We start from the raw sequence: 13,309 nt of genomic DNA, 5'->3' as shown, positions 1-13,309 counted from the left end.
TCCTCTGCTTCCTGCACTTCTTCCGGCCGTTCAACTGCTTCCTGATGAGGGACTACGACGTCACGCAGCAGCCGCTGTCCTTCGACAACCTCACCCAGAGGCTCACGGCGGAGGCCACCGGCTTCATACGACGGTGGGTGTCCCCTGTGCACCTGGGGATCATCCACTGTCCTTCCTACCCCACACCCCTTCCCTCCCTTCAATCCCCTCTGCCTGATCCAGAGTATCTCGATTCTTCCCTAGGGCAGCCCCCATGGTGAGTTCACATCCACATATCAGAGAAAACAGTTGGCTTTTGTTTTGGGGGGCTAATTGGCTTATTTGACGTAGCATGATAGTCTCCAGCTCCATCCATTCACCAGCCAATGCCATGATTTCATTCTTCTTCATGGCCGAGTAATATTCCATTTTGTATACGTACCGCATTTTCTTTGTCCATCCATCTGTTGAAGGGCACCTAGGTTGGCAGCACAGTTTAGCTGTTGTGAATGAGCTGCTATAAACATGTCTCTGAGAGAGACATGCTCGTGACTCGGTGGTCTGTTGTGGTTTGAACGGGGTTTGTGGGCCCTGGAGATCCAGCTGGTGGAGGCTCAGACCTTGGTCTGGCAGAGTCGAGGTGGTTGGCCCTTTAAGAGGCGGGGCCTACCAGGAGGTCATTATTTCAAGGGGGACATCACTCCCGGAAGGGATTGGTTGGCTGCAAGTAGCTGGGCGTCTTGCTATTACTCTGCATTTTCCAGCAATGTCTCAGAAACATCCATCTGTCACGCAAGGACCGTCCCCAAGTGGCCCTTGGATTCTGTGGCCCATCCTTTGGAGACCAAGTTGTCTTTGCAGAAGCGACTGAATCGCCTGATGGTGTGACTCTGGGGCATCATAGCAAGACACTGTCGTGGCCTCTCAGTGAAAGAGTTTGGAAGAGAATCGGAAATGTTTTCAATGATGGTAACGATTCTGAAGCCTGACCCGATGGATGATTGGGATTCCATTGAGATTTTCTGCAATTTTTCTCCCAGAACCAGAGATTTGAGAAGTTTTAACAACACCGTCCTCGGAGGTGACAGTTACTGAGTTATAATGAAAGGGATTTCTTTTCTTTCTTGGAGATAAATGGTTCTCGTGTAAATGACTCTTATTCACACGGCTGGTATTAGGGGAAAAAAAAAAAAACTAGCATTTTTAGGCCGTGATGTTGTTGACAAAGAAAATGCTTCTGACTTGCATTGTCTGACCATGCAAAGATTGAAAGCAACGAGCTAAAAATCACGCTTGGAGGAAATGGCCCTCTTGTGTTTTATCAGTTACCTGATTCAACAGAGATGACGTGCAAGAGTCCCGAGAGGTTCACCTCCAGAGAGTGCCAAAGCGTCACAGCAAAAGTGGCGCAGTGTGCACACGGCATCTTTTTCCCCAAAGATGGGAGACACATTTGTGCCTTTGAATTCAAAATTGCCCAGTTTAAGTCCAGCACAGGGGTGCACACCTGTGATTCAGCGGCTCCGGAGGCTGAGGCAGGAGGATCCTGAGTTCAAAGCCAGCCTCCGCCAAAGGGAGGCCCTCAGCAACTCAGGGAGACCCTGTCTCTCAATAAAATGCAAAACAGAGCTGGGGAAGGGGCTGAGTGGCCTGAGTCCTGTCTCAAAGCTCTGGTCTCGGTGCTGTGTGCAGCGAATCCCACTCAGGTGCATGACCAGAGGTGACAGGGACCAGCCCCTCGGAGGTGGCTGCCAGGTGTGCCATGAGGCACCGAGGACGTTCCCGTCGACAGCATTAACAGGCAGGGAGCTGGGGCATTGCACAGGGCCCAGGGCCTTGGCTCCAAGCACAAGGGTCTGCACCCAATGCCTGAGTCACCAAGGGAAGAGAAGGTAGCTGTGTCTTGTAACCGTGTCACCAACTAGACCTCGGTGCCCTTTTCTCAGTCTACCCGTGACTATGATGCTCCATCTTGCAAAAGAGAAATGATCTAATTTGTGTGTGTGTGTGACCAGGGATTGAACTCAGGGGCACTCAATCATTGACCCCATCCCCAGCCCTATTTTGTATGTTATTGAGAGACAGGGTCTCCCTGAGTTGCTTAGGGCCTCCCTTTGGCGGAGGCTGGCTTTGAACTCGTGATCCTCCTGCCTCAGCCTCCCGATCAGCTGGGATGACAGGTGTGCACCATGGAGCCCAGCAAAAGATCTGTTTGTAAGGCAGCCGAGTGATGAGATGGGAGATCGAGTTCCAAGGTGGCCTCCCCGAGGGACAGGTGTTAGGAATATTTATGGGGTGAAGAAACAGGTATGGGGAAAAGTGTGGGAGGATAAGGGAATGGAGTATCCAGGGGTGCGTGATCAGACTTCATGGTTGTTCACGGAAGGCCTGCTCAACCCATGGTACAGGTAGCACGAGAAACCACCTAGGCACCCGTAGCCATGTTGAACACATAACAAGAAAAGGAGTGATAATGGGTGGATTTAGGTAGATCTTTGTGGTTGTTGTGGTGGTGGTGGTTGTTGCGATACTGGGGATTGAACCCAGAGGCACTCTACAGTGACCTACACCCCCTGCCATTTTTAAATTTTTTTTTTATTTTGAGACAAGGTCTTGCTCAGTTGCTAAGGCTGGCCTCGAACTTGTGATCCTCCTGCCTGAGCCTCCCGAATAGCTGGGGTATCCGGCGTGTGCCGCCGCACGCACCTGGCTTAACTTGATGATTTCTATTCACAAAGCAGTTTCTTCTTTAGTTCAAGACAAGATAAAATGTTAAAAAGGGATCACGTGTTTGTGGGCGGAACAAGAATCATGTTTTAAGTCTGCTGGCCCCAAGGGAGACAAACCTCGGTCACTGTGCTTTGTGAAAAGCCAGCTTTGACGCCCACTTGTTAGTATTATGGAGGGATGAATGACCAAGAAGGAGATCTGTACGTGCTGCGCACAGGTACTCTTCTTCTTCTCCTCCCCGAATGCATGCATCTGGCCCGAGGTTGGTGGAATCTGTGGGTGCAGAGCACCCGGACACAGCAGGCCTCTGGTGGACAGTTACGGGAGGATGGTCTCTGAGCGCCAGATTGGGTCATGGAGGTGCATGCAATTCCTCGCTTCCCGTGGCGTCAGCAGGAGTGGCCACGAGACTCCAGCAAGTGGCCTTTGGTGCCGTCGGTTTCCTGAAGGCTTGCAAAATGAGTATTTCAAAGTGAATGCTTTTTTCTGGCGATGACCGAGTTCATATTAGTTGCCATATAGAGAAGGAGGAGTAAGATAAATCAACCAAACTGCATCTCTCCCTGATCGCACCATACCTGCAGCACCTCTGTGTCCACATGTCATGCCACCAAAATGCCTGGAAGAACAACTGACAGTAGGAAAGAAGTGCTTTGCCTCACTGTTTCAGAGAATCTGATCCATTGTTGGCTGGTTTCACGGCTCTGGCCCAAGGGGAGGCAGAACAAGATGGTGGCAGGGCCTGGAGGAGGAGAACAGCTCAGGACAGGGCACCAGGGAGCAGAGAGAGCTCTGCTCACCAGGGACAGGACAGAGACCCCAAAGGCACAGCTCAGGGACCCCTTCCTCCAGCCTCACCCCACCTGCTGCAGTCACCACCCAGTGAGTCCATCCAAGTGGATTAATCCACTATGAGTCTACACCCAGTGAGTCCATTCAAGTGGATTAATCCACTATGAGTCTACACCCAGTGAGTCCATTCAAGTGGATTAATCCACTAATTAGTCTACACCCAGTGAGTCCATCCAAGTGGATTAATCCACTATGAGTCTACACCTCTCCTAACCCAGTCATGTCACAATATGGCGGCAGGGCCTGGAGGAGGAGAGCAGCTCCGGACAGGGCACTGGTCCTAATCAGAATGGACGGGGTGTCCTCTATGTCCCTGACTCCCTCTCTCTCCCTCTCTCTCTCTGGCTCTCGCAGGCACGCCGACACCCCGTTCCTGCTCTTCCTGTCGTTCATCCACGTGCACACGGCCCACTTCTCCTCCAAGGAGTTCGCCAGAAAGAGTCGGCACGGCCCTTACGGGGACGGCGTGGAGGAGATGGACTGGAGCGTGGGTACGTGTGCCTCCGCGGCCGCCTCCCTCTTCTCCTTTCTCAGTTTCTCGTCGGTTTTTGTTTGCAGAAAAGAAAATTCTGCAAGGGGGACAGTAGACACAGGGCGTCGGGTGGCTCTGGGCGCCTGCCTGGCTGGAGGTGGCCGCTGGCTACGTGCCCTGGGGGAGTCTGGGGCTGTGGGTGAGTGGAGGCCAAAGCATGAGTCCCCAGCATCCCTCCTTCTATCAACAACTAAACATGAGCAGAGCCTGGTCACGAGCAGAGACGGATCAGTGGCAGGCTTTGGCCCCAGGGGACTGGCAGCTGGCTCTGTCCCCTGTGAGCCCCTCCGGCCAAGCCACAGGGTCCTCTCTGGACGACTTGCCTTGGCTGCACCCGTGAGTTGTGATTCTGTATCCTAGAACTCGTTTTCTGGTTCATGCACGTGAAGGTATGCAAACACACCCACGGTCTAGTGTCCTCTATTTTTCCTGCCTCCCTTGATGAACCTGGGCGATGCCTAAAACCTCCAGGTCTTTTGCTTGTCCACTTTGAAGACTTCGGAGTAGGCAGGTGGGTAGCTTCCTCCTCTAGCCCAGAGAACAGATGATTCAGCCAAAGAACAGGGGCGAGCAGCAGAGATACATGCTCCGCTGGGAAGAGATGATCGTGCATAAAGAACAGGACGACTCCACAAAAGAACAGGAGTGGCACCAATGGTAAATTGGGGGGAAATCTTCTTCTTCTTCTCTGGATGATTTGGAGAGTGTTTTCCCCTCTGAGCTCGGTTGCAGGCTGTGATGGAAGAGGTCATTGTGTTTTCTCTTGTTTGCACAAAAGATAAAGCCCTTCTGGGTGCGTCCCGTCCGTCTGAGTGCTTGGAGAGCACGTTTAGATTGGTCAGGAGGGCCTCTCCTCCTGACTCACGAGATCCCTGCAGATTCTGAGATGTCCTGCCGTTAAGCGCGGGGAAGGCGGTTTCTTAAAAAAGAAAGAAATGTTTTTCTGGGCCGAGGAAAGCGGACGTGGGATCGGCCAGCTACCGAGGACCCAGGGCAGCCATTCATTCCACTGTCCTTCCTGCCCCACACCCTCCCGTCCGTCCGTTCACTCCCCTCTGTCCCTCCCATTTGGACCATGATGCCGGCGTGTTCATGGAGGACGCGGGGTGGACGGAGCAGGTGGAGGGATACCTGGGTTTTTCCAGGGCCGTCTCCCCGGCAGCGTGTACCATCCTGGTGCCCCCCAGCTCCAGTGCATAAAGCAGAATTGGCCTTCAGTCGGCGTCCGTTCCCGGCCTGGGGCTAGTAGCGGAGGCTTCGCGGGTTCAGTGGTCAGTGGCTTGGAATCTGTGGCTGGGCTCCTGTTGGTGGTCGCGTCTCAGGGTTGCTTTCCTTTGATTGCAACATGCTCTCTGCTCTGCGGAGGGCTGGGCCGGTGCTACTACGTGCAGAGGCTCGGCAGAGAAGAGAAGACGATGCTCTGGTTGGACGGGGTGCTGCCGGGTTGCCCATTTTCAAATGCAGCCCTTGTGGGAGGATCGGAATAAAATACTTGTGGGGACTCAGGGTGCGGGGTGCAGCAAATAACCCCCCAGTTTATAGGTGCATTTACGGGCGCACAATTGCCCTGGGTTCGGTTGCATGGGGAAAAACCCTTTTGAGAATTTTATCCACCCGGTGCATCCTAGGTGCTCCCTAAGTGACTTTTAAAAGTGAGATCCTGCTGGGCGTGGTGGCACAGGCCTGTCCTCCCAGCGGCTCGGGAGGCTGAGGCAGGAGGATCACAAGTTCAAAGCCAGCCTCAGCCACTTAGCGAAGCCCTAAGCCACTCAGCGAGACCCTGTCTCTAAATTCAGAAATAAAAAGGGCTGGGGATGGGGCTCAGTGACCAAGTGCCCCTGAGTTCAATCCCTAGTACCAAAGATGAAAGTGAAATTCTAGAGGACCGGTGCCTGGTGTTTACACAGCCCCGTCCTAAGGATTTGGGTGTCGGTATCAGCAATGAGCCTGAATCTGTTTTCTGTTGCTCTAAATGAGAGCCACAGACTGATTTGATAAAGGATGAAGGTTTTGCTAGGCACACGCCTGTCATCCCGGCAGCTCAGGAGGCTGAGGCTGGAGGATCACAGGTGGGAGGCCAGCCTCAGCAACATGGAGAGGGTGGGAGGGATGCGTTCATCCACAGAGCCTCTTCCGCGGTCGAAGGCACGAGGCGGAGTGAATTCTTGAATGTGCCGCCAATTTTCATTTCATTTAAATGTGGGCTTCGTGTCGTTCCGGTAAAAATCGATCCATAAATCCACATGCCGTCAGCGGCAGGGTAGACTGATGATGGAACAGGAACGGGAAGCCCAGAGGAGACTACGGTGGAAATGTGAAGGTGACGACGTTTCAAGGCAGACGGCCAAGAATAGACGACACGCTGAAGAAGCTTTTGCTGGAGGGGAGTAAGGTGGCTTGCGTCTGGCACGGTGCTGACTGGTTTCCGTGCACTTAATGATGGGGGTGAGGATGATGGTGGTGGGGATGGTGATGAGAGAGACCATGGGGCTGGTGTTGATGGTGGTGGGGATGATGGGGGTGGTGTTGATGCTGATGCTGGTGTTGATGGAGATGATGGTGGTAGTGGTGATGATCATGGTGATTTTGATGGTGATGATGATAATGTTGGTGACGGTGATGGTGGGGATGTTGTTCATAATGATGGTGGCGCTAGTGTTGATGGAGATGATGGTGGTGATGATGGTCATGGTGGTATTGATGGTTTTTGTGGTGGTGATGGTGATGGTGGTGATTTTGATGGTCATGATGATGGTGGTGATGATGATGATGGTGATAGTGATGGTGGGGATGGTTTCACGATGATGGTGGTGCTAGTGTTGATGGAGATGATGGTAGTGATAATGGTCATGGTGGTATTGACGGTGATGGTGGTATTGACGGTGATGGTGGTGGTGGTGGTGGTGATGACATGGTGGTGGTAATGGTGGTGGTGGTGATGGTGATGGTGGTGGTGGTGATGGTGATGGTGGTGATGATGGTGGTGATGATGGTGATGGTGGTGGTGGTGGTGGTGGTGATGGTGACAATCATGGTGGTAGTGATGATGGTGATGGTCATGTTGATGCTGATGGTGGTGGTCATGGTGATGGTGATGATGGTGATGGTAGTGGTGGTGGTGGGGATGTTGTTCATAATGATGGTGGCACTAGTGTTGATGGAGATGATGGTGGTGGTGATGGTCATGGTGGTATTGATGGTGATGGTGGTGGTGATTGTGATGGTGGTGGTGATGGTGATGGTGATGGTGATGGTGATAGTGATGGTGGGGATAGTTTCATGATGATGGTGGTGCTAGTATTGATGGAGATGATGGTGGTGGTGATGGTCATGGTGGTATTGATGGTGATGGTGGTGGTGATTGTGATGGTGATGGTGGTGGTGGTGGTGATGAGATGGTGGTGGTGATGGTGATGGTGATGGTGATGGTGATAGTGATGGTGGGGATAGTTTCATGATGATGGTGGTGCTAGTATTGATGGAGATGATGGTGGTGGTGATGGTCATGGTGGTATTGATGGTGATGGTGGTGGTGATTGTGATGGTGATGGTGGTGGTGGTGGTGATGAGATGGTGGTGGTAATGGTGGTGGTGGTGGTGGTGATGGTGGTGATGGTGATGGTGATAGTGATGGTGGGGATGGGGATGGTGATGGTGATAGTGATGGTGTGGATGGTTTCACGATGATGGTGGTGCTAGTGTTGATGGAGATGATGGTAGTGATAATGGTCATGGTGGTGGTGATAGTGATGGTGATGGTGATGATGGTGGTGATGGTGATGTTGATGGTGGTAGTGATGGTGATGATGGTGGTGGTGGTGGTGATGGTGGTGACAATGATGTTCATGGTGGTGGTGATGGTGATAGTGATGGTGATGGTGATGGTGGTGCTGGTTGTGGTGGATATGATGGTGGTGATGATGGCGGTGATGACGATGGTGGTGGTGGTGGTGGTGGTGACAATCATGGTGGTAGTGATGGTGGTCATGGTCATGTTGATGCTGATGGTGGTGGTCATGGTGATGCTGATGCTGATGGTGGTGATGGTGCTGGTGGTGGTGACAATGGTGGTGATGTTGGTGGTGGTGGTGGTTGTGGTGGTGATGGTGATGTTGTTGTTGGTGGTGGTGGTGGTTGTGGTGGTGATGGTGATGTTGTTGGTGGTGGTGGTGGTGGTGGTGAGGACAATGATGGTGGTAGTGATGGTGGTCATGGTCATGTTGATGCTGATGGTGGTGGTCATGGTGATGCTGATGCTGATGGTGTTGGTGGTGATGATGATGATGGTGAAGAAAACATTGACAAGGAATAAGAGATGAGGAGGAGGAAAATGATCGAGAGGAGGGATAAGGGATACAGTCGTGATGCTTAAGATCAAAGAGGTTAGTTTTATAGTGAACTGGCGTCTAGAAGACCATGAACCTTATCCCAAACACGGAAACAGCGTCTGGTGGTGTGCTGGGCTTCTCCCGGCCCTGCCCGTCCTCTGGGCTCTGCGTCTCTTCCTGGTTGATCCTAGGAAACCTTTCCTGCCGATTGAGTTTGGTCGGCGAGACTGACGCAGAAAACACACCGGGGCATACTTACCTGATTAATGGTTGCGTGAGTCTTTCTGTGCGTAAAAACCACGGAATGAATAAATCCAAGCGGAAATCAATAGACGTGAGCACATGAAGTCGAAAATTTCTTGACGTCAGGAGAAAGGATCAATAATAGTCGAGTTTTTTAAAAAAAGACGAAAATACGTGTCACATTAATACAAAATTCAAAGTCCCCAGGATCCAGAAGGAATTCCTACGAAACAAATGATAAAAAGCCGAGTCGCATGAAGATGCATGGGTCGTACCCATTCTTTTATGGGTTCACAGTATATTTTCGAGCTTTGAGTGTTGTGAATTCTAGAAAAAAAGTGCTCAAATGATCAATGAAAAAGAGCGACATTTTTTAAAAAAAAAATCACATATGCCCTGTAACCAGGGTTCCTAAAGAGATCGGAATTTTTTCTTGTGTTTTTTAAAGACTAGTTAAAAAACCACAAAGAGAAGCAGAACCTTATGATCCTTTGCGAAGCGGTTCCGCTCACTCCCTGAAGTCCCTGAGCAACGGGACACGAGTGGTAATATGTCGTCATTGCCCCAAAGAGGTATTACCCACGCTGTGTAGAAATAGCTAAGATCCCCTGGGCACAGTGGCACACGCCTGTGGTCCCATCTGCTCGGGAGGCTGAGATAGGAGGATTGCTAGATCCGAGCCAGCCTCCGCCAAAGTGAGGCTCTCAGCAACTCACTGTGGCCCTGTCCCTCAATAAAATGCAAACTAGGGCTGGGGACGGGGCTCAGTGGGTGAGTGCCCCTGAGTTCAATCCCCAGGACCCACCTACCCCCCAAAAAATTAAGACCTGACATCTGTTTTTAACAACGTTTAACATCACCTCTGCATGATGCTTTACCGTTGTCTGTTTTTTTTTCAAAGATCTATTTGAGCATATTTCAATGTTTTGAGTTTTCCTCTTAGACTACAATTTATTTAAGCATCCCTACATGAGGAACGTGAGCAGATTCCTATTCCGAGCAGTGCTGCAGTGAATATTCTATAAATTCTGAGTGAACTTGTGGGAACTATCTGGAAATGAAAATTCAGCCCAATTAAAACGCTGTATCAGAAAGCATTAAAAATTCTAATTTTATTCAATCTTGCCTAAAAGAGGATATTCCCTTTTTCCCCACTATGACAATACAGCACTCACTGCAAATCTATGTTAATGCGGATTCGTTCATCCTCCCACAACCCTGGATATTATCCATCTATTTTATTTGTCAGGTGACAACCACAATTTCATCGTTTAAATTTTCCTTTCCTCTTGCCCACAGAGCTGAGGTGCAGTATGTTTTCGTGCATGATTTCATTTCTTCTTCTGAGAATTCTCTATTCATATTCATTGAGCATTTTTGATTGGATTATATATATATATTTTTCTTATTGAGTTGTATGGGCTATTTACATATTAAGGACATTACTATTTTATTTGTATGTCACACGTATTCTGCCTCATTCTTTCGTCTTTTCATGGTGTTTATAGACATATGTGTATGATGAATGTCCTTGGTCAAGCCTGACCATGACTTCATGATGGGACCCGAATGGCTACAGGTTCCTTGGAGCCCAACTTCACGTGTGTCTGAGTCTTGGGACCTTCTTTGTAACTATGAGAAGGAAATCCATGGTGTAGGGTCTGAAATAGTTTGGGGGCAAGACTCTTCAACTATGGACCAAAAGAGCCACTTCCCCCAGCTTGTTGGAGTGGGAATTGGGGGGATTGCTCACAGGGTCTGCTGGGAGCCAGGAATCTGGGTCCTCAGGCAATTTCTGGGCTCCCCTTCTTGGGGAACAATTTCAATATGGCAGCAGGAGCCCCAGTGTGAACCACCTTTATTGAGGGAGTACCAGGGATTGAACTCAGGGGCACTCGACCACTGAACCCCATCCCCAGCCCTATTTTGCATTTTATTGAGAGACAGGGTCTCCCTGAGTTGCTTACAGCCTCCCTTTGGTGGAGGCTGGCTTTGACCTCGTGATCCTCCTGCCTCAGCCTCCCGAGCCGCTGGGATGACAGGCGTGCGCCACCCAACGATGACTTTCAAAGCTCTTCCCTTAACTTGGGGATATGATCCTTGGGAAAGCAAAGCGTCTTTACAACAGGATTCTGTAAAGTCGTTTATATTTCCTGCCAAGAAGTAGAGAAAACATCCAGGCAGGTTATCAAGTAGCACAGAGCACCATAAAACACTCTCATCGATGCAAAACGGATCTCGTTCATTGAGTATCCACGACGCCATCGAGGCACAAAATTAAAACATGGCGAGCCTCCGCTGTTGCCGGAATTCCCCGGGTGCTCACCGTATTCACGCAAAATCGCATTTATTTAAGGTCACCAGCAGCAGGTGCGTCCCCTCCCCTCCCCTGTAATTTAGTGGAATTTCGGTGGCTGCACGTCGATGACTTAACTTGGTTCTTGGAGACTCTGGGAAGGCATGTTGCTGCGTTGGAGATGTGGATACAGATCCGTGCTGTAAAACCCATGCGACAAAACGCACCCGTGTGCCTGGGGATTTGCATGATCTTCAGGCACCAAAATGCAAGCAATACAAGCCACAAATGCCTCCCGCCTTGTCTCCCCCAAAGCTGTTCAGCACCCTTTGTATTATATATATATATAATATATATATAAGATACATGCCTATATATCATATATGACTATATATCTTTATATTTGTGCATGCATATACAATATATACACATGCATGTACATATACATATTTTTTTGGGGTCGCTCTGTCTTCCTTTTCTATTGCAATGTCTAGTGAATCTGCATTTGTGGCAAAATACCAAAATACCTTCCTGGAGGCGGAGGATTTGCAACCTAGAGATTTAAACAGCGCCTAGTTGGGGCATCAGAAAGACGTTTGTAAGTCACGGTGGCAGAACACAGGCCGGGCCGCTGGACCCGATGGACTGTGGGCTGCAGACCTTCGTTGGAAATTCCTGGTGTGGCCTATTGATTCTGGTCCCCTCGATTAATTCCGCTTATCAATGATTCACCTCTCGCCCACTCTGTGACAGCGTTACCCATTTCCAACAGCCGAGGCTTAACGTCCTGTTCTGAAGCCTGGGGCTCATGCTATTTTACCCCAAAGGGCCGTCGCGAGTTAAGATAAACAAGCATCATGGAGGCTCCTTTGGTAAAACGTCTCCATCAGCAAAGTGTCAGGAATCAATCGTCCAGGAATCAAGGTGCCTGATGAATTTATGTGGATGATCCCAGGGGCCGAAGCAGCCACCAGCTCGACCACAACAAGAAACATTTATTGGCAAATGAGAGCCCAAATGTGAAAGCACCTAAAAGTCGGTTCTGGCCAGGTATTTCAACATTCCTCATGGATCACTTTTTTCTTGGGTACCAGGGATTTGAACTCAGGGGCGCTGAACACTGAGCCCCGTCCCCAGCCCTATTTTGCATTTGATTGAGAGACAGGGTCTCCCTGAGTTCAGTCCCTGGAGGCCGACTCCGTGGCTCTGGCCCAAGGGGAGGCAGAACAAGATGGCGGCAGGGCCTGGAGGAGGAGAGCAGCTCAGGACAGGGCACCAGGGAGCAGAGAGAGCTCTGCTCACCAGGGACAGGACAGAGACCCCCAAGGCACAGCCCAGGGACCCCCTCCTCCAGCCACACCCCACCTGCTGCAGTCACCACCCAGGGAGTCCATCCAAGTGGATTAATCCACTATGAGTCTACACCTCTCACAACCCAATCATTTCACAAGATGGTGGCAGGGCCTGGAGGAGGAGAGCAGCTCAGGACAGGGCACCAGAGAGCAGAGAGAGCTCTGCTCACCAGGGACAGGACAGAGACCCCAAAGGCACAGCCCAGGGACCCCCTCCTCCAGCCACACCCCACCTGCTGCCATCACCACCCAGTGAGTCCATCCAAGTGGATTAATCCACTATTAGGTTACACCAGGAAGCAGAGAGAGCTCTGCTCACCAGGGACAGGAGAGAGACCCCAAAGGCACAGCCCAGGGACCCCCTCCTCCAGCCACACCCCACCTGCTGCAGTCACTACCCAGTGAATCCATCCAAGTGGATTAATCCACTATGAGTCTACACCTCTCACAACCCAATCATTTCACAAGATGGTGGCAGGGCCTGGAGGAGGAGAGCAGCTCAGGACAGGGCACCAGGGAGCAGAGAGAGCTCTGCCCACCAGGGACAGGACAGAGACCCCAAAGGCACAGCCCAGGGACCCCCTCCCCCAGCCTCACCCCACCTGCTGCAGTCACCACCCAGTGAGTCCATCCAAGTGGATTAATCCACTATGAGTCTACACCCAGTGAGTCCATCCAAGTGGATTAATCCACTATGAGTCTACACCCAGTGAGCCATTCCAAGTGGATTAATCCACTATGAGTCTACACCTAGTGAGTCCATCCAAGTGGATTAATCCACTATGAGTCTACACCCAGTGAGTCCATCCAAGTGGATTAATCCACTTTCAGTCTACACCTCTCATAATGTGATCATTTCACCTCTGAGCCTTGTTGCATGGTCTGACACGTGAGCTTTCGGGGGACAACTCTTAAGCTACAGATGTGGATGTGGGGGGTCTCCTGTGGACCACGGCTGGCGTCGGTGTGTCTGGGGGACCTGAGCTCACGCCCTGAG

At 50.9% G+C, this 13,309-nt stretch overlaps 1 protein-coding gene across 3 annotated transcripts in view; it reads left to right on the top strand.

Moving 5' to 3' along the window:
• LOC113198421 (steryl-sulfatase) overlaps nucleotides 1-13,309 on the top strand; it is an 81,712-nt gene that overhangs the window by 47,580 nt on the left and 20,823 nt on the right. For all 3 annotated transcript variants that reach the window (XM_077793895.1, XM_026411144.2, XM_026411146.2), the window contains 2 exons: nucleotides 1-133; nucleotides 3,916-4,052. The exon at nucleotides 1-133 is cut by the window's left edge and continues 291 nt beyond it. In XM_077793895.1, coding sequence (XP_077650021.1) covers nucleotides 1-133; nucleotides 3,916-4,052 — 270 coding nt within the window. The remainder of the gene's footprint in view (nucleotides 134-3,915; nucleotides 4,053-13,309) is intronic.

The sequence above is a fragment of the Urocitellus parryii genome, chromosome X (assembly GCF_045843805.1).
Source record: "Urocitellus parryii isolate mUroPar1 chromosome X, mUroPar1.hap1, whole genome shotgun sequence".
NCBI lineage: Eukaryota > Metazoa > Chordata > Mammalia > Rodentia > Sciuridae > Urocitellus > Urocitellus parryii.
The sequence above is the reverse complement of the archived record's forward strand: the minus strand, read 5'-3'. Positions and strand labels throughout refer to the sequence as shown.